The sequence below is a fragment of the Pleurodeles waltl genome, chromosome 6, assembly GCF_031143425.1.
Source record: "Pleurodeles waltl isolate 20211129_DDA chromosome 6, aPleWal1.hap1.20221129, whole genome shotgun sequence".
In the NCBI taxonomy this organism is placed as follows: Eukaryota; Metazoa; Chordata; class Amphibia; order Caudata; family Salamandridae; genus Pleurodeles; species Pleurodeles waltl.
In genome coordinates this window covers 787,344,813-787,372,290 of record NC_090445.1, presented here as the reverse complement: position 1 = coordinate 787,372,290, position 27,478 = coordinate 787,344,813, and the positions used below count along the sequence as shown (strand labels likewise).

At 43.6% G+C, this 27,478-nt stretch overlaps 1 protein-coding gene across 13 annotated transcripts in view; it reads left to right on the top strand.

Annotated features, from left to right (window-relative positions):
- The window catches only part of ADD3 (adducin 3), a 300,537-nt gene that overhangs the window by 251,097 nt on the left and 21,962 nt on the right, over nt 1-27,478 (top strand). For all 13 annotated transcript variants that reach the window (XM_069239417.1, XM_069239425.1, XM_069239424.1 and 10 more), the window contains one exon: nt 1,693-1,782. In XM_069239417.1, coding sequence (XP_069095518.1) covers nt 1,693-1,782 — 90 coding nt within the window. The remainder of the gene's footprint in view (nt 1-1,692; nt 1,783-27,478) is intronic.

The window sequence follows — 27,478 nt, the reverse complement described above, 5'->3', positions numbered from 1 at the left end:
GTTGATTCACTTTGGGTGGTCATGTGTTGGGTTATGACAGTAAATAATTCTACTATGTGACTCTGGGTTATTTCTAATCCTGGTATGTATTACTCTAATGCTTTCAGTTGTTTTCTTTTTTTTGTCTCTTTTGGTATTCTCTTGCTTCTGGCAAAGCTCACAGCAGCCTCTGGGTGTTTGGTTAATAGTTTGTTAGCTTGTCGTTTGGCATTTTTATAGCATTTTGTTTTTTAGGGTTTTTGCCTTTTTTATGTTGCTTTCAGCACTACCCTCTCCTGCATAGCTGGAACTTTCCACTGCCTATAAGCAATTGTCTTTCTGTTTCACTTAATTTTTCAGTTTTAGAGTTTTGAAAATGTTTTAAGTTCTTGATGCTTTTCTAAATCATGATTACATTTCTTGTAGTTGGCTAAGGTGCCTACATGTGAATTCTGCATTCCACTGTATTTCTGCCCTTTCCATGACTGCCAGAAGTTGTTCCTGTGTGAATTCTTATAACTGGGTCTGAAAACATATGTTCGATGGCATCTGTCGCTGTAGATACGCATGTTTTGCAATAGCTCGCCATCTGGTGTTGGGCCGGAGTGTTACAAGTTGTTTTTCTTCGAAGAAGTCTTTCGAGTCACGGGACCGAGTGACTCCTCCTTTTGTCTCCATTGCGCATGGGCGTCGACTCCATCTTGTTTATTGTATATATCTTTGATGCATTTGCAGTTCTCTAAGAAAAGCTTTCTGGGCTGTGTTCTAGTTTCTTTTTTCAATCTTTTCTTTGTTCCTTCTGTATGTAGTTGTTATCCATTGACTAATTGTTAGGATCTTAAGCTCTCTCTTATGTTTTCTCTTTGTGTAATTTTTGTGTTTAGTGCGTGGAAGCCATCCTTTCCTTGTTCTTCCCATTATTGATTGTGAGGTGGCTAGCATGTGAAAAGGAAATCCTAGTTCTCCATTAACACTTATTCATATTTTTTGACGACCTTCTCAAGCTTTACCACAAGCTACTTTCTGTTACTTAATTATTTGCCCTGGTGTAAATAATTACAGCCTTCTACCCTTTCCCTAATTTACCTGGTCTTTGTTCATCTCCTGGTGCAGTGTGCTTTTGTGCTTTGCATTTCTACCACCTGTAGTCTGATTGTGATTTCTCTGTTTCTACCTTCACTAATTATATTATTACTGCAGTATGTTACATTGTTGCATTTGCTTAGTCCTCTGATTTTGTCAGGTTGTGGTGTTAGTGATGACATTTCTATTCCTTCTCATTTACACTTTAACTTTGTTTCCTTTCTTTATTTGTGAGTGTTTCGTTTTTGTGTGTATGTGTGAACACACAGTATTTTGTTCCTTTTGGTTTTGTGTACCGTATTTATCGGCGTATAACACGCACCTCATTTTAAGAGGACATTTCAGAAGAAAAAAAACGTAACATTATATCGGCGTATAACACGCACACATCTTTGCCCCCTATTTTCAGGGAGAAAAAGTGCGTGTTATACGCCGATAAATACGGTAATTTCATTTATATGGTTCCTTTGGTTTTTTTGTCATCCTTATGGTGTTGTATAATGAAATGTAAAGTGGATGTGAGAGGTTGGATATGAAACGGGTGTCCTTTCCAGTTGTAATATATTAATAGTGAATGTTTTAGTAAAAAATGGAGTGGAAATGAAAGTAAAACGTTTTCTTGAACCACAGATTCGGGAGCAGAACAGATATGACTTGAAGACTGCGGGACCCCAGTCTCAGCTGCTTGCAGGCATTGTGATAGATAAGAAACCAAGTCCAGTAAGTTTCAACAAAAAAATGAAATGTACATATTTTAATGTGATACCTAAGGTATCTTTGTACGCTCCTAGCAATCAACATGATCTATTCAATATAATTGTATTTGTGCATTATTCTTCAGAAAGCTCTAGTTTTTCAATGGGTTACACGAAAATCATTGGAGTTATTGTTTTAAAATGTCATTCTCACTACTGCGGTTTTTACTGTGCATCCAAAATATCAAGATTGTACATGTGTGCTGCAAGACCTATGGCACATTATTCTGTATTTACAAATTCAAACTGGCATGTCTTGCTTTAAGCACTACCTACAGGTTCACATATTTCTGTTTATGCTGCAAAACTGTGAGTTAAGCCATGTGCTGATGGGTGGTATCAAGACAATAGTAATGGTAATATGCACTGTATTGGAAGGTATGCACAGAAAGATGGAAGTACCACCTACAAAAATGACCACTTTATCAAGCAAGAACGTTGCACAGCGACTTGTGTTCTTCCCACATTTAGTAGAGCAGCGAGGCATCTTGTATTAATCAAGGTGAATACAGAGCATTAGGTCTTTCCTATAGTTTCATACCCTAATAAATTGTCGTCAAGGTTCTGTTGGAACATGAAGTTTCAATCATGACCTTGCCTGCATCAGAATAAATGGGACATATCAGGAATTTATCACAAAATCAAGACTTTGCTCCTTAAGAAAGTAGTTTGATATTTTTTTCTATTTTGGAGTTATTGAGTGGACTTGTTGTGACAAATGTGTCATGGTATTAAGGAAACGTGAAATCAGCCAGGTGGGGAAGAAAGGTTAAATACAGACAAGTATGTGTTCACTTGACTTTTACACGGGAGGTGAGTGTTCAACTATCTGAGAACACCTGGCAGAGGGGATTATCATTTAGGCCTTTGCGGAAGACCTCGTAACTCTGGCATAAATGTAACGTCTGAATCTGTGGGGCAAAATCATTGGGTCTTCTTTAGCAAGAGTGTTATGATGTATGTAAGAATTCAGTCAACACATGCCTTTCCACTAGTGAATGATAAAAAGACCAGAAATTGATTCATATTTGGTAAGACCCGGAACCAATCCGACTGCCATTATTTTGAATCAATTGGAGTGTTTTGCAAGCCAATATATAAAGCCTTCTTTTAGTAGAGTTGTGGTAACAACATACACCACAATCGGCTGGTACTCCAGAAATAATTTTCCCCAGACTTTTAAAGAGGAGAAAGCAAGCCAACGTGACTCGATGACTGGTATAAAAGCAAGATACCAGAAAGATAGGGTTCCCATTTTAGAAGGCTGAACTCTGATTGGTACGGGACATGGAGACCACCTGAGCGCTTATGTAACAAGTCATAAGCCATTTAGTGCTAGGCCTTTAATGCATCGTTCTGCATGTTAGCGCCTAAGGTAGTGTGGACTTCCATATCAATGGTAGTCACATGATTGAACAATAGAGGCTGCCCTCATCTAGAAGCATATGTACATTGTTCTACATCCAGAGTACTGATTCAGTTCTCCGAGTTAAAGCAAAATCCACTTGAGCTGGATCAAACGCTCAGTGCCTCGGTCTCCAGATCTGAAAGTCTGTCTTTAGACTTAAGAATATCTGATACCATAGGCCACATCTTAAGACCTGAATAACCTCCAAAAAGGCTTAACAGCCACTGCCGACTACTCTGCCACTAGTGTCGATCTTGGGCCCAAAAGGCCAAGGGGCTCGAATCTTGATGCCAAGAGACTCTATTTCGGCCCTGATACCAAGGCCTGCCTTAGAACCAAGATTGTTACAGAAGTCAACCTGAAAACCATCATCGTCATCAGCACTGAGTGACCCAACGTGACAAAAACAAGGCAAGCAACCTGATCTGAGGCAAAGAAACATCTACATCGACTCAGTTTCAGTGCACATTTTAGCTGGTTAACTTCAAATTACACCACCTCCATCTGGTACGCCTCAGGCAAACTAATTTTCTCTTACCTTCAAATAGGCAATCTCAGAAAAGCTGAAGGCGTTTCCTACCCTAAAAAGACTAGATCTGAGGAGCCAAGCCTCCGCATTCCAGATCCTGGTCCTACTGCAGATCTCCAGACATCTTTGAAGAGCCAGTTCTAACAAGTGATGAAGACTACCTTCAGCAAGATTATGTCCATCTCCAAGTTAACCCAACTTCAGTAGTAGACCTTTGCAAGATGAAACACCATGTGGTATTGGAAGAGGAAGACTTTCTCATTGAAACACTGTATAAAACTGAGTGATCTATACAATAACTGTGATACTAAAAGCATGGTTAAGTACCGAGCTGAAAACCTTTGAGACCCAATCAAAACTAGGCTTGTGACACCTAGGGTTGAAAAAAAATGTTTACACTGTCCTCCGAGGACCCCACCTATATCGAGGGAAATGTGTTACCAGACTTGCTTGTGGACCATACTACTCACAAGATGGTTTAGGTACAGGGGATGCCCTTCTGGCTCATAAGGAAAGCAAGTGGATTAATGCTGCTGGCAAACGTTTGGCTTTTGGGAGCTTCCTGACAGTTGTTTACAGCCAACTTAGTCCCTGGGAGGAGATGAAGCACTTAGTAAAACATATTCCACAGCCTACAGAAAGCAGGGAAGGAAGTTTGTCAAGGAAGGAAAAATCACCTCTATTTGATGTAACTGCCACTGCCTCCACAGAAACCAGCACCACCATTGTTCTCCTATGGCTTGCCTGGTTGGGAGTCTCTAGAATCTGATTTAAAGTCCAGCAGCCCCTCCTCAGTGTGCCCTTCAATGAGGAACACCTTTTCTGTCCTCAAGTGGATGTGATGTTAGAGAAAATAAAGGAGAACACAGATAGACAAAGCTATGAGACACTCCAAACCCAGCCTACAAGAACAGGGATTTGGAAACAGCATGTGCAAACTGGAGCCAAGTCTGTAGCCACCCCTCTATACCAACACAGCCCTTGTAAGGGTCACTAAGGAAACTCTGTGAAAGACTTCCAGTGCAATAGTTTTTGGAAGGCTGGAGAGATAAACCCCCTTTCTCAAACAAAGGTGTATTCCTGTTCGGTGGCAATCAAGGTTATATCTTCTCCAATGGGAAGAGATTAACTTGCACAAGTGGGTATTTTCCATCATCATTCAAGGATATTGCCTGCATTCCGATACCACACAACACCGCCTAAGCCAAGACTGCTAAAAGCTGGTTCAGGAAGAAGTGCAGGCCTTTTTGCTTCAAATGGAGCAGTTTTTCTTGTTCCACCAGACTACTGGCTACCATGCATTTAATATGTGTAAGTTCTCATTCCCAGAAAAGGAGATTCTGCCACTAGTACTCAACCTAGAGTCACTTGAAGATGTCGGAAGAGCTCTCATGTTATTCATTGACTGTACAAAATCCCTTAGAAAAACTAGACCGCGCATTATAACTTTTGACCAGCCCCAATTAGTGAAATCCATTTCCAAGGGAGGACTTGATAAATGTATTGTTAAATGTATTAAAGTTAACTATTCCAAAGCAAAATGCACACCAGACTTTACCTGGAGCCTATTCGACTAAAGAATTTCAGCACCTTTGGCTTCCTAGGCAATATCTCAGTTGCAGACATATTTAAAGCGGCAACATGATCTACTACCCACACTTTACCAAATGTTCTTGTATGAACATTGATGCCTTATATGACGCAGCAGATAGGCCAACTACCATAAGTACAGCATTTGTTTGGGCAGAAGGTTGCTTATACAGAAACAGAGTGGTTGTAGTTCACCTTTTGCCTCGTGGGAAAGCTTATGATCAGTACAGCAAGACTGAATTGGTTGTAGTGCTAACCCAGTGGTTAAGGCCATATGTCTGAGCTGCTTATTGTTTAAAGTTACAACAAAGGCAGTATGCCTGGGGTACTTATTGGGGAGTGCCTACACTAAATCCATTAGATCTTTAAGGGGCATCATTATTACATGCTGTTGAAGATTATAAAGAAACATTTTTTCATGCAATACCACAGATTACTGTATAGGCAGGTGCTTTAGTGGTGGTTACCCACTCTGATAAACATCTGGGTAGGAGATCTTCACTTCTTGTTATGCCCTCTTTAGATGGTTGTAATTTTTTAAATCAATTATAATTTGGTTAAAAGTTGTCATTTTATGACTGTATACCAAATAGCTTCCTTATTGGAAAGGGTATGCTTAATTCCAGCTGTTCTTATTCTGCTGAACCTACTGAATCATGTCCGGAAGCTCAAACCCATGCCTAAAACATTTCTATGATTTGAACCACAAAACAAAGCACAAAAATACAATAACCATACTTAAAACTAATACACAAATTATGAAATACTTGATGTAATTCAGAAACAACAGTATGCAACAAAAACGATGTATCCGATGGCATGTGTGGCTGTAGATTCACATCCTCTGCATACTTACACCACCTAGTGTTTGGTCAGGAAGGGTGCAAGTTGTTTTTGGTCGAAAAGTCTCAAGTCATGAGGTAGAGTGAATCCTCCTCTTGCTGGCAATGCGCATGGTCCTCGACTCCATCTTCAGATTGTTTTCTTCCGCTGTTGTGCCAAGTCGTGTTCTCTCGGAGCTCCGATTCGAGGCCGTATTAAGTCTCTTCTTTTTGGGAAAACCTCTCCAGCCCTGTTGGTATTGCTGTTGATCGCATTTCTCTTTATTCCTTTGCTTTTTGGGATCAAAGAAATATTTGTTATATCGAACTCTTCCGTTCGAGGCCCTCGGGGCCGTGCCCCTTGGACAGCTATTTTCTCCACCCTACCCCTCAGAGAATGAAAGCCTGATGGAACGGACACCTTTCTGTTTCTGTCCAAAATGTCAATCCAAATTCCCTCGGGCCCATCAACTTCAGGTCTGTAACCTCTGCTTGTCGCAGGAACATAGGAAAGAAGACGGTGAGGCCTGCCAGTCGTTCTGGTTGAAAAAGACTGCAAGACAGGAGAGCCCGTCACAGAGAAATGCTCAGGCAAGAAAATGATGAAATACTTGACATCTTCGGTATCCAAGACACCATGTCAGACACAGAGCAGGACATCCAGGAGGCATCCACTGCCAAAGAGGATGTTGTGAAATGAATCAAGTGCTCTGCCCAAAAAAACTCACCAGTTCCGGAAGCAAAGATGATCAAGTCACCTCTGCCTTCTGGTTATTGCAGGCATCAAAAGACTTTTTTAGATGCCCCGCCCTCAGGCTTAGCACCAAAACCTAAACCAAAGATAACCGCTTCCATCTCGAGCCAAATGCCATCGGCTCTGGTGCCGAAACCTTCTACATCTAATTCGACACCCACTGTTTCGGCATCAAAAAAAGGGCCTGCCTTGGCTCTGACCACTTCGGCACCGAAACGTAAAAGCACTTCAGCACCGAAATGTAAAAGCATTTAGGCACTACAAAAACTCCGACCCAAACTCTCGGAGCCAAGAACACCAACAGAGCCAATTTGTTTAAAAAAAAATAACAAATGAAGCAACAGCTACAAGCTAAGCAGTCACAGCTTCATATCCATCCACAAATGTCAAGAGTTCTGGTTAAAACTGCTGTTTCCACTCCCTCCAAGCGACAGTTCACTTTTGAGGAGGCTTAGAAACACCTACGCCTCCAATTAAACACACAAGAATGGACAAAGAATTGGAAGAGGTTAAACCACCTGTGCATCCATCTCCTTCACCAACCTCTCCGCCACATACTCCTTCACAGCATTCTCAGGGTTACCCTTTAGATATTTCTCTAGAAGGCTCACCTCATTCCTTCCAGGATGCTCAAGACACCGGGGATGACACAGTACACTCTCAGGCGACAAAGGCCCCTGGTCTCAGTATAGCGTAGACACATACACTGATACAGATATAGATGCTTACCTAGCTCGACCTTCACCACCTGATGACACCACTTTTTTTCAAGAACTAGTGGGAAGGACAGGCACAAACCACCAGGTACCACACCATAATCGTATAGAGAATAATTTCTTTCTTCGAGATGCAAACTACCTCACATAAGTCCACACAGTATCTCCCAATGCTCAGGGGCATGTTAAGACATGCTCACTATACATTTCAAAACCCGGCCAGAACTTGTATTATAACCCCAAGAGTGGAGAAGAAAATACAAGACTTCTCCCTCAGACACTATGTATATCACCGGTCAGATTCCAAAGACTCTCTAGTTGTGTCAAATGCTAGGAGAGTTAATTTTCAAGCTGCTCAAGATGCACCACCTCCTGAGAAGGAGAGTAAACTCATAAATGGCTCAGGCAAGTGTGTGGCTGCTCAAGCAGCAAATCATTGGCGTATTGCCAAAACGCAGGGACTCCTGGCACAATACGATTACGCCCACTGGGGCGAAATTGAGCAGTTATTGCAATACCTCCCAGAGAAGCACGGGAAAAGAGGGCAAAAAATTGTTAGTGAGGAACCATTCATTTCCATCAGTTCCATAAACTGCGCTTTGGATTCAGCTGATCCAGCAGCCGGAGGTATCAATACCAGTGTCCTTTTACGTCGGCATGTGTGGCTACTTATTTCTGAATTCAAACAAGGGGTACAAAAAACTATTTTAAATGTACAATTCGATAAAGAGCATCTTTCCGCTCTGCAAGTAGACCAGGCGTTAGGAAAGATGTAACTGATGGTTATTGTGATAAGCCTTGAGATTTCAGAGAAACCAGTTTATGCATTTGCACCAATTTGTTTAATGGTAGATTCAATTATTAGACATTATATATGATCATTAGTGTGGCTAAGGGAGTTCATACAAATAATTGGTATAATGAGGAAGAGGCTATAGCAGAGTGGGTATTGATAGGTTGCAAGGATACCTTTTTAAAGGAGAGACTATTGTCTATGAAATTAGGTGTGAGCAATTTGCACAAATATGATAATAGAGATTGAGGGAGACAAACGTTACATGGAGTAGCTAGTACTCTCTAAAGGCATGCAGAAGATGTAAGGTATACAGAGGAAGTCAACCAAGATGAAAAGGAGAGGAAACAGCTGACAGTTTTAGATTGAGACATGCAGTGGATTGAATTAAAAAAAAAAAAGAAAAGAGAATATCCATGGGAACGCTCCAACTTCCTGCTTCTCATGGTGCTTAGGCCACAATAGAATCCAGCCCCTAAATCTTCTTCAGGTGAAACCTCATCATACAGTAAATGTCAGCCACATACATCCTCACACAGAGGTTTCTACAGAGGTTCATATAGGGAAAACAACTATAGGGATAGAGGTAAAACACCCTCCCCTCAATGCTCTGCCACTGTCTTTAATCAGTGACTCACTCCAGCTTCTCTGCAATGACCAAGCACCTGTAGGAGGGCACCTTCAGTTATTTCTCCAAAATTGGCAACAAATTACAACAGATCAATGGGTGTTGGATATTATCCAACATGGTTACTGTCTGGAGCTCATTTCCACACCGCCAAACATCCCACCTAGCTGTCACAAATTTCCACAGGGTCACACCACTCTCCTCACACAAGTAGTGCAGCCTTTACTAGCAAAGGGGGCAATAGAACCAGTTTGTATTCAGCATCAAGGAACCAGAGTGTATTCCCTTTACTTTCTCAAACCCTAGAGATATGGCTCTCTAAGACCTATCCTAGATATCAGACCTTTAAACCATTACCTTATATCAGAGCATTTTCATATGGTCAGAAGCCAAGATGTGCTCCCCTTGCTACAACAAGGCACCTTTCTATCAGCACTAGGTCTAAAAGACTGATATTTCTGTATTCGTTTACACCCAGCACAACACAAGTATCTCAGATTTGTCATAGAAGGACAACACTACCAGTTCAAGGTGCTCCCATTTAGAGTCACCATGGCACCAAGAGTGTTCACAAAATGCATGGCAGTGGTAGCAGCTCACCTGCGCAGACAGAAAATTAATGTGTACCCATACCTAGACGACTGTCTTATCAAAGCCAGCTATCTCAAACAATGTCTCAGCCACATTCAAGCCACAATAGACTTGCTTCACTCATTGGGGTTCACAATCAATTTTCAAAATTCGCATCTCACCGCACTTTAGGTACATCCTTACCTTGGGGGCCATAATCGATACACAGCTAGGCATAGCTTACCCAAATACAGCAAGAATACAGAACTTTCTAACACTTTCACCCCAGTCAATAAGTCACAGTGAAATCAATCTTGAGACTTCTGGGAGTGATGGCTTCTTGCATTGCAATAGTGCCACATTCACATCTTCACATGCACCTGTTGCAGGAATGTCTGTCACTCCAATGGTCTCAGGGTCATTTACCGGATCTAGTGTTGGTAGACAACCACGCCTTTCGCTCTGTGAAATGGTTGAACAAAAACAACCTCTGGAGAAGGCGGCCATTTCTGGAACCTGTTCCACAGGTCATTTTGACAATGGGTGATTTCAAAGGCGGGATGAGGGCTTACCTCCAGCACCTCACAATACAGGGCCTTTGGGATCATACTCACAGATTCTTGCACATCAACTTTCTAGAGTTGCTGGCTGTTTATCTAACACTCAAGGCCTTTGTGATGCATGTCATCAACAAGATAGTCCTCATAGACAACATGACAACCATGTTTTATTAGCAGAAACTGTAGCACACACTCACTACAGTTTTCTCACCTTTCACAGACAAATTGGCACTGGGCTATTCGGCACATCATTTACCTCTTAGCAGAAGACCTCCCAGGGTTACACAACAATTTTGCTGACCTCCTTAGCAGGATGCGGCAACAAGTCCATGAGTGGGAATTCCACCTCTTAGTTTTCCAATCCTACTTCCAAAAGTGGGGATTTCAAGACATGGATCTATTCACAACAAAGTAAAACGTAAAATTCCCAAACTTCGCCTCCAGGTTCCCACACCCTCAATCCAAGGGCAATGCTTTATGGATGAACTGGTCAGGGATATTTGCCTGTGCTTTTCCATCTCTTCGTCTTCTGTATGGGGTTCGGAAACTCAGGCAAACATCTCTCACACTAATCCTGATGGCTCCCACACAACCATGATTCATCAGTAGTGTCTCACAAGAAGCTTTACTTCAACCCGGAATCAGGGATAGATCAGGCACCCAAAGGAGTTGAATCTTGCAATTTGGCTCCTGAAGTAATAGAATTCAGGTATTTAAATCTACCTCAGGAATGTATGAGCATTCTTAAAGAAGCACACAGACCAACCATTAGAGCACGTTATGCAGCAAAGTGGAGACAGTTAGTTCACTATTGCATTTCTAAGAACTGGAATCCTTTTCAAGTGTCGGTCCAAGTATCTTCTCTCTTTGCTAAAAGCAAACCTGGCATATACTTCCATAAGATCACATTTAGCATCTATAGCTGCTTACCTTCAGAACAAACACCATTTGTCTCTTTCTAAAATCTCTGGCATAAAGGTTTTTATGGAAGGATTAAAAAGAGGGATAACACCAAGATTACCTCCAGTACCTTCTTGGAATCTTTATATAGTACTCACTAGACTTATGTGACCACATTTTGAACCACTACATTCATGCCCTATGCAGTTTCTTTTGTGAAAAGTAGCCTCTTAATTGCAATCACTTCCCTGACCTGTGTAAGTGAGCTTCAGACATTAGCATTACAAGACCCATTTTTCCAAATACATCGCAATAACTCAAAAATTCTTATCAAAGGTAGTATCTCCATTCCATCTCAGTTAAACTATTGAGTTGCTTTTTATCCAGTATTGGATCTTTCATAAATTCACATGCTTGCATCATCCCCGTATCATCCCCGTCGTCGAAGTGGGAGTCCCACGGTACATTAAAAAGCAATAATTAACAAATAAATGTTTTTTTCTATAGGCTATAATTGTAACACAATTCACTCATATAGCCTATCTAAGTCCTTTTGTGAAAGGACCCAAACCTAGCTGCTGGCCAATCAGGCACCAGCACCCTCTAGAACACTGCAGAGAAGCTCTTTCCCTCAGATTTTCTACTGCACGTTGTGTGAAGGGAGTCTCCCTGAGCTCTGCTCAGTTTTCTGCTTCTTCAGAAGTATTTTTCTCTCAAGAAAACTCTAAGGATGTCAGATTCTTCTAGAAACGGCCTTTTCCGCCCTTGCAAGACCTGTGGCAGGAAAAGGCTCCATGTGGATGATCCACATAAAGACTGCTTATACTGCCTCCACCCACAACACCAGGTGAAGGATTTCAAGATTTGCTGTACTTTCTCCACAAAGACCCTCAGAGGCCATGAGGGTAGACTTCAGACATGGTTACAGGCAAAATCCTGTACTTAAGGTGAGGAGAGTGGGTCAGAAAGGCCACACAAAAGGTCCAAATCTGAGGATCTGGGCCAAGCAGAAAGATCCAGAAAGCAGCAGAAATTACGTCATAGAGAAGGTGCAAAAGGCGTACAGGGCTCATTTTCTTCTGAGCCATCCTCTCCTCGTCAAAAGGAGGAGTCGTCCCACCGTTCTCCAGTATTGGGGTATCTTTCATAGATTCACATGCTTGAATCATTCCCCGTCGTCGAAGTGGGAGTCCCACGGTACATAGAAAGCAATAAATAGAGAAAAACTTTTTTTTTTTTTTCATTGAAGTCAATAGGAAAAAACACCTTCAATTGTAGAACTATCAGCCTCTTTAGAAAGGGCCCAAATTTCAGCCAATCAGGCTTGACCCCCCCTTTAGAACCCTCAGCACAGAGGCTCAGTCTCTCAGATTTTCTACCGCACGTCGTGTGTAAGGGAGTCTCCCTGAGCTCTGCTCAGTTTTCTATCTCTTCAAGAGAAATTCTTTGAAATTTTCACTTGATTTTTTCTACAGAAGTTTTTTCCATCATGTCTACAAGAAAAGGTCTGTTTAGGCCTTGTGGGACCTGTGGAAAATTGAGACTTCACTGTGAGGATCCTCACAAGGAATGTATCTACTGCTTGCATCCAGAGCATAAGGTCAAGGACTGTAAGATCTGCAGGACCTTTCCCAACAAGACTCTGAGGGACAGAGAAGTCAGGCTCCTTCTTTGGCTCCAGAAAAGAAAGGCAAGGGAAGCTCTTTCTGAGGAGGAGAGTGACACTTCTGTCACCTCAAAGAAAAGGAAGAGGTCGGTGGAGAGCCTATCCCCTACAAGCAGTAAGTCAGCTAAGAAGCTGCATGCTTTTAAGGACAAGCCAGGGGATCTACCTTCAACATCTAAGGTAGCATGTGGCAAGGTTCACTCAGAGCCATCCACACCTGCTGCTTCATCAAAGAAGCTTAAAAGGCCTTCAAGCTCACTGCCTCTGTCGACGTCCAGAAAATCTACACCGTTAATGACACCGTCGAGCGCTCCGTCGACGACCGGTCTTCCTTCGACGACGACTACAGTGACAACCACGTTTACGGCTCCTCCATCACCGATGATAATAACTTCGTCTCCGCTATCATCTACGACGATAACGTCGGTGAGTCTGAAGTATGGTCCGTCGTCGTCGCACACCTTGAAAATAAAGAAGCCGTCGACGGGTAAGAAGCTGAAATCTTTGCCGTCTACGCATTCATCGCCGAAAAAATTCAGAAGATCACCGTCGGTTTCACCGACGAAAATACCGACGACGCACCTGTGATGGCGTAGCAATATTGACTTCGTCAACGACACCTTCGTCGACACTGGCAGCACCGATGCCGACTACACCGACGACTGCTCTGTCGACGCCTACACCGTCGACGAGAACACAATCGAGTGCTGCTGTCGACGACTCATTATCCTCACTTTGGAACATCTCCTTATTTACCACAGAGAATTTTACCTGTAAAGAGCAAGTCTTCTTTATTGCTTCCATCTCATACATCGCCCAGCAAGGTTGCACCAATTCCTCCGCAGCATCTATTTGCTGATGAAGATGATGACGGTGATGTTTATTCTGATGACGGCTTTTTTCCAGTGGCACGTAGTCCATCTGAACTACGCATTAAGTGCCAAGAGGAGGATGAGGAGGAGGATCTTCAGCCTTATTCGGACCAGCAGGATCAAAGTCATCTACAACAACAAGAGCAGGCAGTCCAGATGCCGGTCTCGTTGATAAACAACCTTCAACAGATGATGCAAGATTATTATTCGAGATTTCCTCTAGCTGGCTCTTCTACACCGGTACAACCTCCACAGACGCCAGTGTCCACTCCGGCTAGACCTTCAGAATTTCTGGGCCCTACCACAGCACCTTCATCGGTTCAGGGTATTGCTTCACCTTCATCCGAGGAGGAGCAAGAAGAAGGGGAGATACAAGACTCGGATTCTCTCATTCCGGAGTGGGATGAGTATCAAATCCAAACTCCATCTCCGTCTACACCACCGCCAGTGGACTCTCCACCGCAGGACATTGGGAGTTTCCATAGTGTCATGGAAAGAGCTGCGAAAAGATTCCAGCTGCCAATTACTTCGAAACAGTCGGACTGCTTTCTTTATGACTTTAAAGAAGACACTAGGAAATCGGTAAGGGCCATACCCATCGTTGATTTCATTTGGGAGGAGGGCCTAAAGGTAATGCAGACTCCGTCCTCCATTCCCGCAGTCTTACCGAGACTAGAGAAGAAGTATAAGGCACCAGACAACTCCCCAGCATGTTTGATCAGCCATCCTAAACCGGATTCGGTTATTTCGCAGGCAGCTCAGAGGAGGTCCAGAAATCCATCGGCATCTCTGACTGCCCCCCCAGACAAGGAAGGACGTCGTTTGGACTCCATAGGCAAGAAGTTTTCAACTATGGCTGCCACCACTGTGAGAGCAGCTAACTCTCTAGCAATACTGGGGAGATACGATCGCCAGATGTGGTCTGACATGTCACAATTCATAGATATGTTACCTGAGAGCAGTAGAGTAGAAGCACGTAGAATTCTGCCAGAAGGAGAAAGGATTTCGGCTGAAATCATAGACTCTGCAATTGATGTTTCCTCTACAGGATTTCGACAGTTGGCCGGGGCGGCCGTACTCAGACGCCAGGGTTGGCTTAAGGCTACCTCGTTTAGGCCTGAAGTTCAATTGAAGATTCTGGACATGCCGTATGATGGCGAGCTTTTGTTTGGCAAACATGTCGATTATGCATTACAGTCGATTAAGGCAGACACTGAGACAGCCAGATCATTGGCAACGCTACAGTACAAAAGGCAACCCTTTCGGGGAGCGAGAGGGAGAGGAACCTTTTCATATAGAGGAGGTTCTCAACAATATCGCCATTACTCCTCTTACCAAGGTCAATTTCGTTCAACCTTCGGCCAGCAACAACCGCATTCCTTTCGTCAGCAATCTTCCGCTCGCTTCAGGCAACAAGCGAGAGGAAAGTCGACTTTCAGGGCCAAAGAAACTGCAAGAAAGCAGTGACCCTCATAAAGTGTCTGCACCCAGCCCCTATATCAACACTCTTATAGGGGCAGAATTTCCAAATTTTTACACCAGTGGTCCAGAATAACTACAGACAAATGGGTATTGGATATTATCAACCGGGGGCATACACTAGAATTCAACCAACCTCCCCCTCAAGTACCACCAATAGGTCCCCCGCCAGCCCATGTCAACGAGCTTATGGAACAGATTGCTATTCTAATGAGGAAGGGAGCAATAGAGATCGTACCAAGGAGCCAGAGGGGAACAGGTTTTTACTCCCGTTTCTTCCTTATCCGGAAGAAGACCGGGGACTGGAGGCCTATTCTAGACCTTCGTTGCACAACAAATACCTCAAGAAACAATCTTTTCGCATGATCTCTCTTCAAGACGTCCTGCGCCTGCTCAACCGAGGGGATTTTATGACATCGTTAGATCTTCAGGATGCATATTTCCACATTCCCATTCACCCCAATCATCGGAAATTCTTGCGGTTCAGGGTTGCAGGCATTGATTTCCAGTTCAGAGTGTTGCCTTTTGGCCTCAGGTCGGCCCCAAGAGTGTTCACCAAGGTTTTGGCGCCAGTGGCAGCCCACATCAGGCAATTAGGGGTACAGGTGTTCCCGTACTTAGACGACTGGCTAATAAAGGCACGTACAACATCGAAGGCTGCCAGAGACACGGAAACATGTCTCTCCCTTTTCGGAGCTTTGGGCTTGACAGTCAATTATCCCAAGTCTCACCTAGAGCCTACCCAGAACATCACGTTTCTAGGAGCCATCTTAGACACTGTGCAAGCGAAAGCTTTTGCTTCGCAGGACAGAAGAAAGAAACTTTGAGACTTAGCAATGCGTCTCGGCAAAAGAAAGTCCGCTTCAGTGCGGACTTACAAGTCTTTTCTGGGGATGCTGTCGTCTTGCATTCCATTGATAAAGAACTGTCGTCTGCACATGAGGACTCTTCAACAACAATTAGACAATCAATGGAAGCAGATAGAAGGCTCTTTCGACGATGTAATTCGAATAACCCCTTCAGCAAAGCAGGCTTTCAGGTGGTGGAAGGAAACTCCCCTAGTTTCCGACGGTCTGTCATTTCTAAAAGACAGGACCATACACGTAGTAACAACAGATGCATCCCTAGAGGGATGGGGTGCTCATTTGCAGGATCTTTCCGTGAGGGGAAAATGGTCCACTCAAGAATCAACTCTCCACATAAATGTATTGGAGTTGAGAGCGGTTGCCTTGGCACTCAAATCCTTCCTCACGAACATCAGAGATTCTTCAGTTTTGATAAAAACAGACAACACCACGGTCATGCATTACATCAACAAGCAGGGAGGCACAAGATCTCGGGCATTATCTCTGGAGGCGCAGAAACTGTGGCATTGGGTAATTCAGCATCGAATTTCCATCAGGGCAGAACATCTCCCAGGGATCTCCAACACCTGGGCAGATGCCCTAAGCAGGTCCCGAACCAGCTGTCACCAGTGGGAACTCAATCAGTCAGTTCTCGACAGTCTCTTTCGTCGTTGGGGCAAACCCGCTCTAGATCTGTTCGCGACCAGAGATAACAAGAAATGCCAACACTTCGCAAGCTGGCGTCCGCAGAGGGGATCAAAGGGGAATGAGTTTTTGATCAGATGGTCAGGGATTTATGCATACGCTTTTCCCCCGCTTCCACTCATCCCGAGGCTTCTGCAAAAGATGAAGAGGGAACAATGCAGGATTCTACTAATCGCTCCCAGATGGCCACGCCAGTTCTGGTTCACAGAGCTTCTATTACTTTCGGAACAACCTCACATTCGGCTGAAGGCAATACCGGATTTGTTAACAATGAGCCAGGGTCAGGTTCGTCATCCCAACCCGACATCTCTTCGTTTATCAGCCTGGCTCCTGAATTCTATGAATTTGATGGATTAAATATCCCTCCGGATTGCAGGGAGGTGCTTGCCTGCGCCAGAGCTCAGTCTACAAACCGAACATACAAATTTAAGTGGAAGAGGTTTTGCTTATGGTGCTCAACTTCCAACGTTCACCCTCTAACGTCATCTCCTGAACAAATTTTGCCAGATTTATTGCGTTTGGCTAAATCCGGTCTTTCACATTCATCTATTAGGGTGCATCTGGCGGCCATATCCCGTTTCCGACGGACGTCTCAGTCACCTTCACTACGGTCGTCCAGAATAATAAAACAATTTCTTAAAGGTTTATTTAGGATGTTTCCACCAGTTCATCCTCCTGCACCGCAATGGCATTTGAACATTGTGCTCTCCCAATTAATGAAACATCCGTTCGAACCCATTCATAAAGTGGATCTCAAGTTCATCTCTTTTAAAACAGCCCTACTTCTGGCCTTGACGTCGGCAAAGAGAGTCAGCGATATCCAAGCCTTCACAATTTCTCCACCTTTCCTCCAATTCAAGCCAGAGGTGGTCATTTTGAGAACTAATCCAAAGTTTATACCTAAAGTCCCATCATCTTTTCACCTAAATGAACCGGTGATTCTCAGAACATTTTTTCCAAATCCGCAAACAGCAGCGGAACGAGCTCTACATTCTTTAGACATTAAACGCTGTTTAAAATTTTATATTCGAAGGACAAGCGGCTTCCGTAAATCTGAACAATTATTTATCAGCTATGGAAAGTTCAATAAGGGTAAAGCAGTCACTAAACAGAGTACAGCGCGCTGGATCTCTTCCGCCATTCAGTTGTGCCACCAGTTGGCAGGGAAGCCATTATCATCCAGTGTCAGAGCGCATTCCACTAGAGCGGTATCCACTTCAACAGCTCTATTCGCTGGAGTCCCTCTGAACCAGATCTGCAGGGCGGCAACATGGACACGTGCTCACACTTTCACCCAGCATTACTGCCTAGAGGCTTCGGACAAGGTGGATGCTGCGGTAGGACAAGCGGTATTGCGTAATTTATTTGCATAAGGTGAGCCAATAACCTCTTACCCTCCGTCCTCTGTATTGTTTGAAGAGTAATTTAAAGTATATAGTTTCATGTGTGTGGGTATAGATATATGTATTGTGTATGTATGTGTGTGTGTGTGTATATATATATATATATATATATATATATATATATATATAGTTTATATAGCTAATATGGTTAGCGCTTAATTTGCAAATGTTAATTGCCTTTATAGATTCAGATAGCATGCATTATACATAGGCATACTATTGATGTTACAGGATTCAAACTTTTGTTCTTACTGCTGGCTATTCTGATTCAAGCATGTGAATCTATGAAAGATACCCCAATACTGGAGAAGATGAGTTACTTACCTGTAACTGTGGTTCTCCAGTATTGGTATCTTTCATAGATTCACATGCGACCCACCCTCCTCCCCAGAGAGGCTCACCTCCTTTGGTTTTTTCCTGTAATCTCTAGTGCGGAGAAATCTGAGAGACCGAGCCTCTGTGCTGAGGGTTCTAAAGGGGTGGTCACGCCTGATTGGCTGAAATTTGGGCCCTTTCTAAAGAGGCTGATAGTTCTACAATTGAAGGTGTTTTTTCCTATTGACTTCAATGGGAAAAAAAAAAAAAAAAAGTTTTTCTCTATTTATTGCTTTCTATGTACCGTGGGACTCCCACTTCGACGGGGAATGATTCAAGCATGTGAATCTATGAAAGATACCAATACTGGAGAACCACAGTTACAGGTAAGTAACTCATCTTCTTCTCCTTTCTCTGAGCCTTCTACCTCTAGAAAGGTATCCATCAAAATTAAGTCGACGACACTACTGTCGACGACCGTGACAACGGTATTCACATCTACCGTCTCCACCACCTCTTCGATGAGACCATCGTCGGCGACGACTACCTTGACGTCGGTGGTAAAGGCTTCTATTTCTTCTATTAAACCTCAGTCGACGAGGATTCCAGAAAAAAGTGCGTCGCTGACAACGTCGACGTCTTCGAGAACATCGTCGTTGATGGCCCCATCGACTGCAACACGACGAGAGCTTCGTCTGCTGTATCACCGTCGACAAGACCACTGTCGTCGACACCATCGGCGACGAGACCATTGTTGATGGAAGGATCATTTGTTATGACCGTGCCGTCGACGGGACCATCGTCGTTGACACCATCAACGATGCCAATTGTGCCTGTGAGCCAGATAGAGGCCATTCCTACCTCTTCTGGGTCTCCTGATCTTCGAGCCATGGTAAAGATCACATCTTTGCCCAGATCGGCTATCTATCCTACAGACACTTCACCAAGTAAGGTGTCAACCTTATTACCAAGTCATTTGCTGGACTGGGAGGGTCCATTTGGAAATGCACACAGCCCATCCCAGTTGCATGTCAAATACCAGAAAGAGGATGAGTATGATCAATATCAAACTTATTACTCTCATCAGGAGCGCTATTATCAACCGCCTCAACCAAGAGACTCTGTCCAGATGCCCTGCCTCCTTGATCCAGGACTTACAGTCAATGTTGCAGGATTATAGGAGGTGGTTCCCAGTTACAGCAGATCAACCACCACCACCGCCAACTTCTCCTGTTACACCAAGGAGCGTACTTCCACTTCCAGCTACTCCTAGGATGACTCCTCATTCCGTTTTAGCTGCTCCCCTGGAGATGAAGTTTTGACGTCAGGGGAAGAGGAGGAAGAAGGGGAGATATCGATGCCACAGCATCCTACTACTTAGCCCCCACCCCTTTTCACAATTTAATGGATAGGGCGGCCGCACGCTTCCACCTGCCAACATCTGTCTCGCAGTCTGAATGTTTCCTCCACGATTTTAAAAAAGAAGCAAGGAAGTCTGTAAGGGACATTCCTATTATTGACTTTATATGGAGCGAGGGTATCAAGATCATGCGCAACCCAGCAACAGTTCACCAGTGCCACAAAAGCTTGACAAGAAATACAAGGCAACTCAGGACTCCGGCATGTCTAACTGGTCACCCAGAGCCAGACTCTGTCATCTTTCAAGCTGCTCAAAGGCGCTCTAAGAACCCGTTGGCGCCTTTCTCTACTCCTCCAGATAGAGAAGGAAGGAGATTAGATAACGTGGGCAAAAGGTTCTCGTCCATGTCAGGAATTATTGTTCGGGCGGCGAATTCCTTAGCAATCTTGGGTCGTTATGATCGGCAAATGTAGTGAGATATGCAGGCTTTTATGGACCTCATCACGGAAAGCAAACAAGCAGAGGCACGGAAGATCCTCCAAGAAGGTGAGCGTACGTCTGAAGAGATAATTGACTGCGCTCTAGATGTAGCCTCCACCGGGTTTCGTCAGCTGGTTGGTGCTGTGGTATTACGCCGACAGGGTTGGCTCAAGGCCACATCTTTCAGACCGGAAGTGCAGTCCAGAATTCTTGACATGCCTTACGACGGAGAATCTCTCTTCAGCAAGCATGTAGATGACGCATTGCAGGACATCAAGGCTGACACTGCTAAGTCCCTAGGTACCTTGCAATACCGGAAATAGCCCTTTCGGGGTGTAAGAGGAAGGGGGATTTACCTCATTTCAAGCAGCCACAATATAGACCATCCTATCAGCAGCAGTATAGACAACCATCCACTGCCTCATATGCCAGTCAGGGAGGAAAGAGAAGACAGGGTTCCCAAAACCAGGATCAACCCAGAAAACAATGATCATCACCAGGCACCGGCTATTTTCCCCTAATATTTACAGACTCAACAAGTGGGAGTGAACAGCTCCAATTACATCCAACAGTAGAAAAACATAACATCAGACAAATGGGTGCTGGATATAGTGACACGAGGTCATACCTTGGAATTCATACAAAAACCACTGCATCATCCACCAGGAACATCCAAACCGTTCCATCTTCGCCTGCTTCAGCAGGAAGTGTCCCTGATGCTTGCCAAGGGAGCAATAGAAGAGGTTCCGGTTCAGCAAAAAGGTCTTGGGTTCTATTCCCGGTTCCTTTTGATAAAGAAGAAGTCAGGGGAAAGGAGACATACTAGATCTCAGGAAGCTCAACAAGTTCCTTCAGAAACTATCCTTTCGGATGATCACGCTGTCGGATATCCTACACCTTCTCAATCCTGGAGATTTTATGACAACACTGGATCTTTAGGATGCTTATTTCCACATACCAATACATCAAAAACATTGCAAGTATCTCCGCTTTACTGTGGCCGGTGCCCATTATCAATTCAAAGTTCTCCCATTCGGTCTGAAGTCAGCTCCACAAATTGTCACGAAATGTCTTGCCCCAGTCGCAGGTTTTCTCCGCAACAGGGGTTTTCAGGTGTTTCCATACCTGGACGACTGGCTCATAAAAGCTCCTTCTTCACTACTAGCGTCCAGGGCTACAAACGCTTGCCTGAAATTATTTTGCAGTTTGGGGCTAACAGTAAACCTACAGAAGTCAGTCATCCTCCCCTCACGCAGGAGAGGCTTCTTGGGTACGGAACTAGACACCATCAAAAACAAACCTCACCCCGGCACGGCAGCAGAAGCTAACCAACTTGGCTGTCAGTATTTCCAGAAAAAAGTTTGTTTCAGTATGACTGTTCAAGTCGCTTCTGGGCGTGATTTCCTCAGCCATCGTCCTAGTTCGTCTAGCAAGATTGAGAATGAGACCTTTACAAGAGGAGTTACAGCTCCAATGGACCCAGTCGCAAGGATCCTTCGATGACTTAATAAGTGTTACACCAAGAATTCGGCAGGCTTTGCGATGGTGGTTTCAGACCAACCATCTCTCACAAGGGCTTACTTTTCTAACCCCAACAGCAGATTTTATCATCACGACAGACGCTTCCTTGGAAGGCTGGGGAGACCATTTACAAGACATGCGCATTCAGGGAAGATGGTCGGATGCTCAGAAAGGAATGCACATAAATCTGTTGGAATTAAAGGCGATCCACCTTATGCTCCAGGCTTTTCTTCCACGCATTGCAGGGTCATCAGTGTTGGTCCGGATGGACAACACAACAAGTATGTTTTATATCAACAAGCAGGGAGGAACAAGATCCCTCTCCCTCTCAATGGAAGCTCACTCTCTTTGGGACTGGCTCACACTGCACGATATTCGCCTGAGGGTGGAGCACCTGCCAGGTGTCAACAACATCCTAGCGGATTCTCTCAGCAGGACGGACGACAACTGCCACGAGTGGGAACTCAACCAGAAGGTACTCAACGACGTCTTCCAACGCTGGGTCAACCGATCCTAGTCTTGTTTGCCACCAATCAGAACGCCAAATGGCAATTCTATGCCAGTCGATACCCACTCCCGGGGTCGTGGGGAAATGCTCTTTCGATTAGATGGTCCGGGAACTTTGTCTACGTTTCCCTCCGCCCCCCATCCCGTTGATCCCCAGGCTCCTCAGGAAGATGAAGTCAGTGCTGAAGGATCATTCTCATAGCACCCAGATGGCCCAGGCAGTATTGGTACACGGAGCTTCTACTCCGGTCCGTGGCCAATCCCATGCGCCTTCCCTGCAACCACGACCTTCTCACGAAGAATCAGGGTCAGATTCTTCATCCCGATCCAACGTCTCTTAAATTGCACGCTTGGCTCCTGAGTTCCGAGAGTTCCAGGGTATGAACATTGATCAGGAATGCAGACGGATTTCATCTAGGGCATTAGCGGACAGTACAAATAAGACGTACAAGCTCAAATGGAAGAGATTTTGTGTTTGGTGCTCTCAGAACAAGTTCCATCCTTTACAGATTAAGCCGGAACAAATTCTCTCGTACCTTCTCACCCTCTCAAAGGCCGGTCTATGCCATGCATCGGTTAAGATTCATTTGGCAGCTATAGCCTCCTATAGATGCTCTGCTGATATGCCCTCATTCGGCTCATCCAGGATTATTAAACCGTTAATGAAAGGCCTCTTCCGCACTTTCCCTCCAGTGCGTCCACCTCCGCCAGAGTGGCATTTGAATGTAGTCCTGTCCCAGCTAATGAAAGCTCTGTTCAAACCTATTCACAGTGCTTAACTCAAGTACATCACATGGAAAGTAGCAACTCATCTTGCTCTTACTTTCACCAGGAGAGTCAGCAATATACAGGCTTTTACTACTAAGGAACCTTTTCTGTTTTCTTTGGATGACTTTGTTCTGCTCAGGACCAATCCCAGGTACATTCCTAAAGTGCCATCATCATTTCACCTAAATGAGCCTGTGATGCTACTAACTTTTTTCCCAAATCCATCTACAATCGCAGAAAAGGCTCTGCATTCTTCGGGCATCAAGAGATGCCTCAAATTTTACCTCCAGAGTACAAACAAATAAGGAAATCAGATCAGCTGTTTGTATCTTATGCTCATGGATGACAAGGAGCAGGGGTCACTAAAGCCACCATAGCCCGGTGGATTGCTTCTACAATTCAGTTTTGCCACACCAAAGCAGGAAAACCGTTGACTATGCGCCCGAGAGCGCACTCCACGAGAGCAATCTCCACATCGGCTTCTCTGTTTCAGGGCATTGCTCTGGATAAAATATGTCAGGCTGCGACATGGAAGACTACGCACTCCTTTACACAGCAATACTGTTTGGAGGTGTCACAGAGAACTGACTCTTTATTGGACAAGCTGTCTTACGTCATCTCTTTCACTAAGGTGAGACCTTTCCTTTATTATGTAGAAACTATTCTATATGCAATATTCTATAATTGCTATGCAATATAGTTTGAGATACTGTTATATATATATATATATATATATATATATATATTTGTTTTAGGCTCATAATACATTTATTTATTTATGAGCTGGTTATTTGGTAATATCTTTTAGAGGATTTCTATACTCGCACCTTCCATCCTCTGCAGGCATGACGTTTATTAAGAGTACTGCTTGCTATTCAGATTCAAGCATGTGAATTTATGAAAGGTCCAATACTGGATAAGAAAACAAGTTACTTACCTGTAACTACAGTTATCCAGTATTGGTATCTTTCATAAATTCACATGCGACCCACCCTCCTCCCCTTAGACGCTCGCATTTCCTCTCAGGTCATAATCTTTTTCACTCTTGTGCTAGAAAATCTGAGGGAAAGAGCTTCTCTGGAGAGTGTTGGTGCCTGATTGGCCAGCAGCCAGGTTTGGGTCCTTTCACAAAAGGACTTAGATAGGCTATATGAGTGAATTGTGTTACCATTATAACCTATAGAAAAAAACAATATTTGTAAATTATTGCTTTTTATTTACTGTGGGACTCCCACTTCGACAACGCGGACGATTCAAGCATGTGAATTTATGAAAGATACCAATAATGGATAACTGTAGTTACAGGTAAGTAACTTGTTTTCTTTCTTCTCACAACCTGATTCAGTTGTGAAAGAGCCCTACACGAGAAAAGAGTGCTTATTTTCTATATTGATAGAACTAAAACATTCAGAAAGACATAACTTTTTGTTTGTTTTTTCTCAGTCATATAAAGGTATCCTATTATTAAATCCAGCCTAACAATGGATTGTTGAAATGCATCCAACGTGTTATGAAAAAACGAAGAGGCCACTACCTATTACCCCTAGAGCACATTCAACACATAAGAAAGGTGTATCTATGGCATTTCTAGGGAGCATACATACAGCTGATCTTTGTTTGGCAGCTACATGGTCAGTGACCCACAGATTCACTAAACACTATTGTGTCAATGTTTTAGCACTCCAACAAAGGTCAGGCAGTGGTGCACACTCTTTTTCAAAGCTCTAACACCCACAGGCTTGCTACTGCTTTTTGGGAGGCACTGCTTTATGGTCTTTGCAGAGCATGTGTCTACAGCCACACATGCAAGCATCTGTTTGTGGCATGTAGTGCTGTAGATTTGGGTCTTCTGGAAGCACACACGTCCTCTAACCCGTAGCTTTGAGATCGGATTTTCTACACTAAGGAGTTGGACGATTGCATTACAGATTGATCCAAGACACTGTTCACAGAGGTCATGTCAACAGCAGACATGGGCATGGATTAGTCATTTGATTGTTTTTTGCTTCCATGGGCGTTTACTCTACCATGACATTGGCAACTGTAATTGCATTGATATAGTGCTTAATCTCCCCAGTGAGGCATTGAAGTGCTTTAAGGTGTGTGTCACGCTGCTCCCGAACTAAAGGTTAGTAGTGCTTAATCCACTGGTCATTTGTAACTGATGGTTATTGTGATAAGTCTTGAGATTTTAGGGAAAACAGTTTATGCATTTAGAACATTTGTTTCATGGTAGATTCAATTAATAGGCATTATTATATATGATAATTAGTGTGGCTGAGGGAGTTCATGCAAATAGTTGGTGGAATGAGGTAGAGGTAATTGTAATGTAGATTTATAAAGCGCGGCTTATCACCCGTGAGGGTCTCAAGGTGCTGTCCATGGGCACAGGAAGATTAGGTGATTTGCCCAAAATCACAGGATGTTTCACTGACGCCGAGAATCGAACCTGGATCTCTAGCTCCTGAGGCGGCCGCTCTGACCGCTGCACTACTTCCTCTCCCTGCTAGAGCAAAATAGGTATTGATAGGTTGCAAGGATACGTTATTAAAGGAGAGACTGTTATCTATGAAATAAGGTGTGAGCAATTTGCACAAATATGATAATGGAGATTAAGGCAGTCAGACGTGACATGCAGGAGCTAGTACTCTCAAAAGGCATACAGAGGATGGAAGGTATATGGACGGAGTCCATCAAAATGAAAAGTAGAGGAAGCAGCTGACAGTTTTAGGTCGAGGCATAAGGCGGATTGAAGAAAAAAGGGAGAGGAAACAGTTGAAAGTCTTAAGTTAATAGTCTTTAAGCAGGGTTTTGGGAATCGAGTGGGGGAGGCTTTTTGAGGTGGCATGTATTCTGAAAATGTAAAATTAGAGGAAAACAATGGTATTTGAAATTAGATAGTCCTAATTTAGGTACTTCTGAAAGACGCTAGAATAAGGAGAGCCATCTGTCTGAGGCTACACCATTGCTTCAGCAAGGCCAGCTGGCCAACCAATGGGTTGGAAATGTAACTAAAGCACAGGCTGTACATATATGCAGGGAAATACGGCTGTATGCGAAGGAAGCAGAAAATTCTTGATCACAGCAATGTGACAGAATATACAGGGTAAAAAAAAAATCAAAACATTTAGTGTCAATTGATAATAAGCTTTAAATCGTTCTGCAACTTAAATATCTAAAATGTTAAAAAAATCAAATGTGACTTTTCGACCGTATTGGACTACTGGACCTTGTCATCAGTCTCACCCAGTCAATTCAGATATCCATGGCTCGAGACCTTTCCCGGATGACTGGTTAATATATGTAGTCTCTCGCTACGACCATGCCAATGCCAATATCTATGGCCCTTCAACCTTCTGGGATCTGGCTAGCAGTGTTTCACCCTGCTGATTCCAATATCTGTGGCTCCTCAACTCTCCTGCATCACTGACTCTGGTCATACGTCTCTCGTTTTGCTCTGGGGCTATCCTGGCTGCAAGCTGCCACCTGGTCCTGGTTGTTCCATTTACTATGATCTGCAACCACAGTGCAGCCCTAGCACCTACTCCTCTTATAACTTGCTTCAAATGACAGTTACTTATTTATGTGCAGTTTCATATAGCACACCCTAAAACCACAATCAACCACCTTAAATGTTGCTCAATATGTCTTCTTAAAACATGCACATTTTTCAAAAGTGATAGCCTAGTGTGACAAGATGCTTAATGTAATCTCATCATTTTGTAAATGTCTAAAAAAGGGAATACGAAAGACAGAAAGCAGACCCAATGTAGTCTGTACAGAATAGTTCCAAGGATTAAACCCAACATTTGCTGTTCACAGTGGATTAGTCATGAGTTAGACATGCATGTGAAAACCAGTCTAAATGGCAGGTAGACTTATTTTGAAGTGGTGTTTGAATAGTACTGCTTTGGGTTCTATTTTGAAGGTGTTGTAGGATTAGATAACTTTTCTAATTTTGAGGGCAGACAGGAAGGATGATCATTTTTGGGCCGCTCAATAAAAAATAAACGGTCCTAAGGTGTTTGACTACACGCAGCAGCTTAAATGTGCTTCTTTCAGTCCAAGGCAGGCCAGCTCAGGGTGCAGAGAAATGGTGTTACATGGTCAGATCTTCTGGTTCAGCAGCTGCATTCTGGGCTGCTTTTAAAGGAGCAAGGTGATTTTGGGTAATATGAAGTTGGTGTTCTCAAGTGTAGAGAGCACAGGAAGTTGGATGACAGTTTTAAGTCATTTGCAGGATTGAGTGGCTTTGTTCCTTGTAAAAGTCTAATTTGATACTGTTAATCACTTTTCCATTGATGTAGGACTGTAGATTTGGGTTTTGGTCTATAGTGAACCTAGTGATTTTGGGCATAGTACAATAATGTGTTGGTCCCTGATTTGATTGTTTGCCTCTAGTCAGTATTTAAGTGGAATGAGGCAGTTTGGGGGATCTCAGGTCAAAAGGTTCAGTTAATGGTGGTATAGG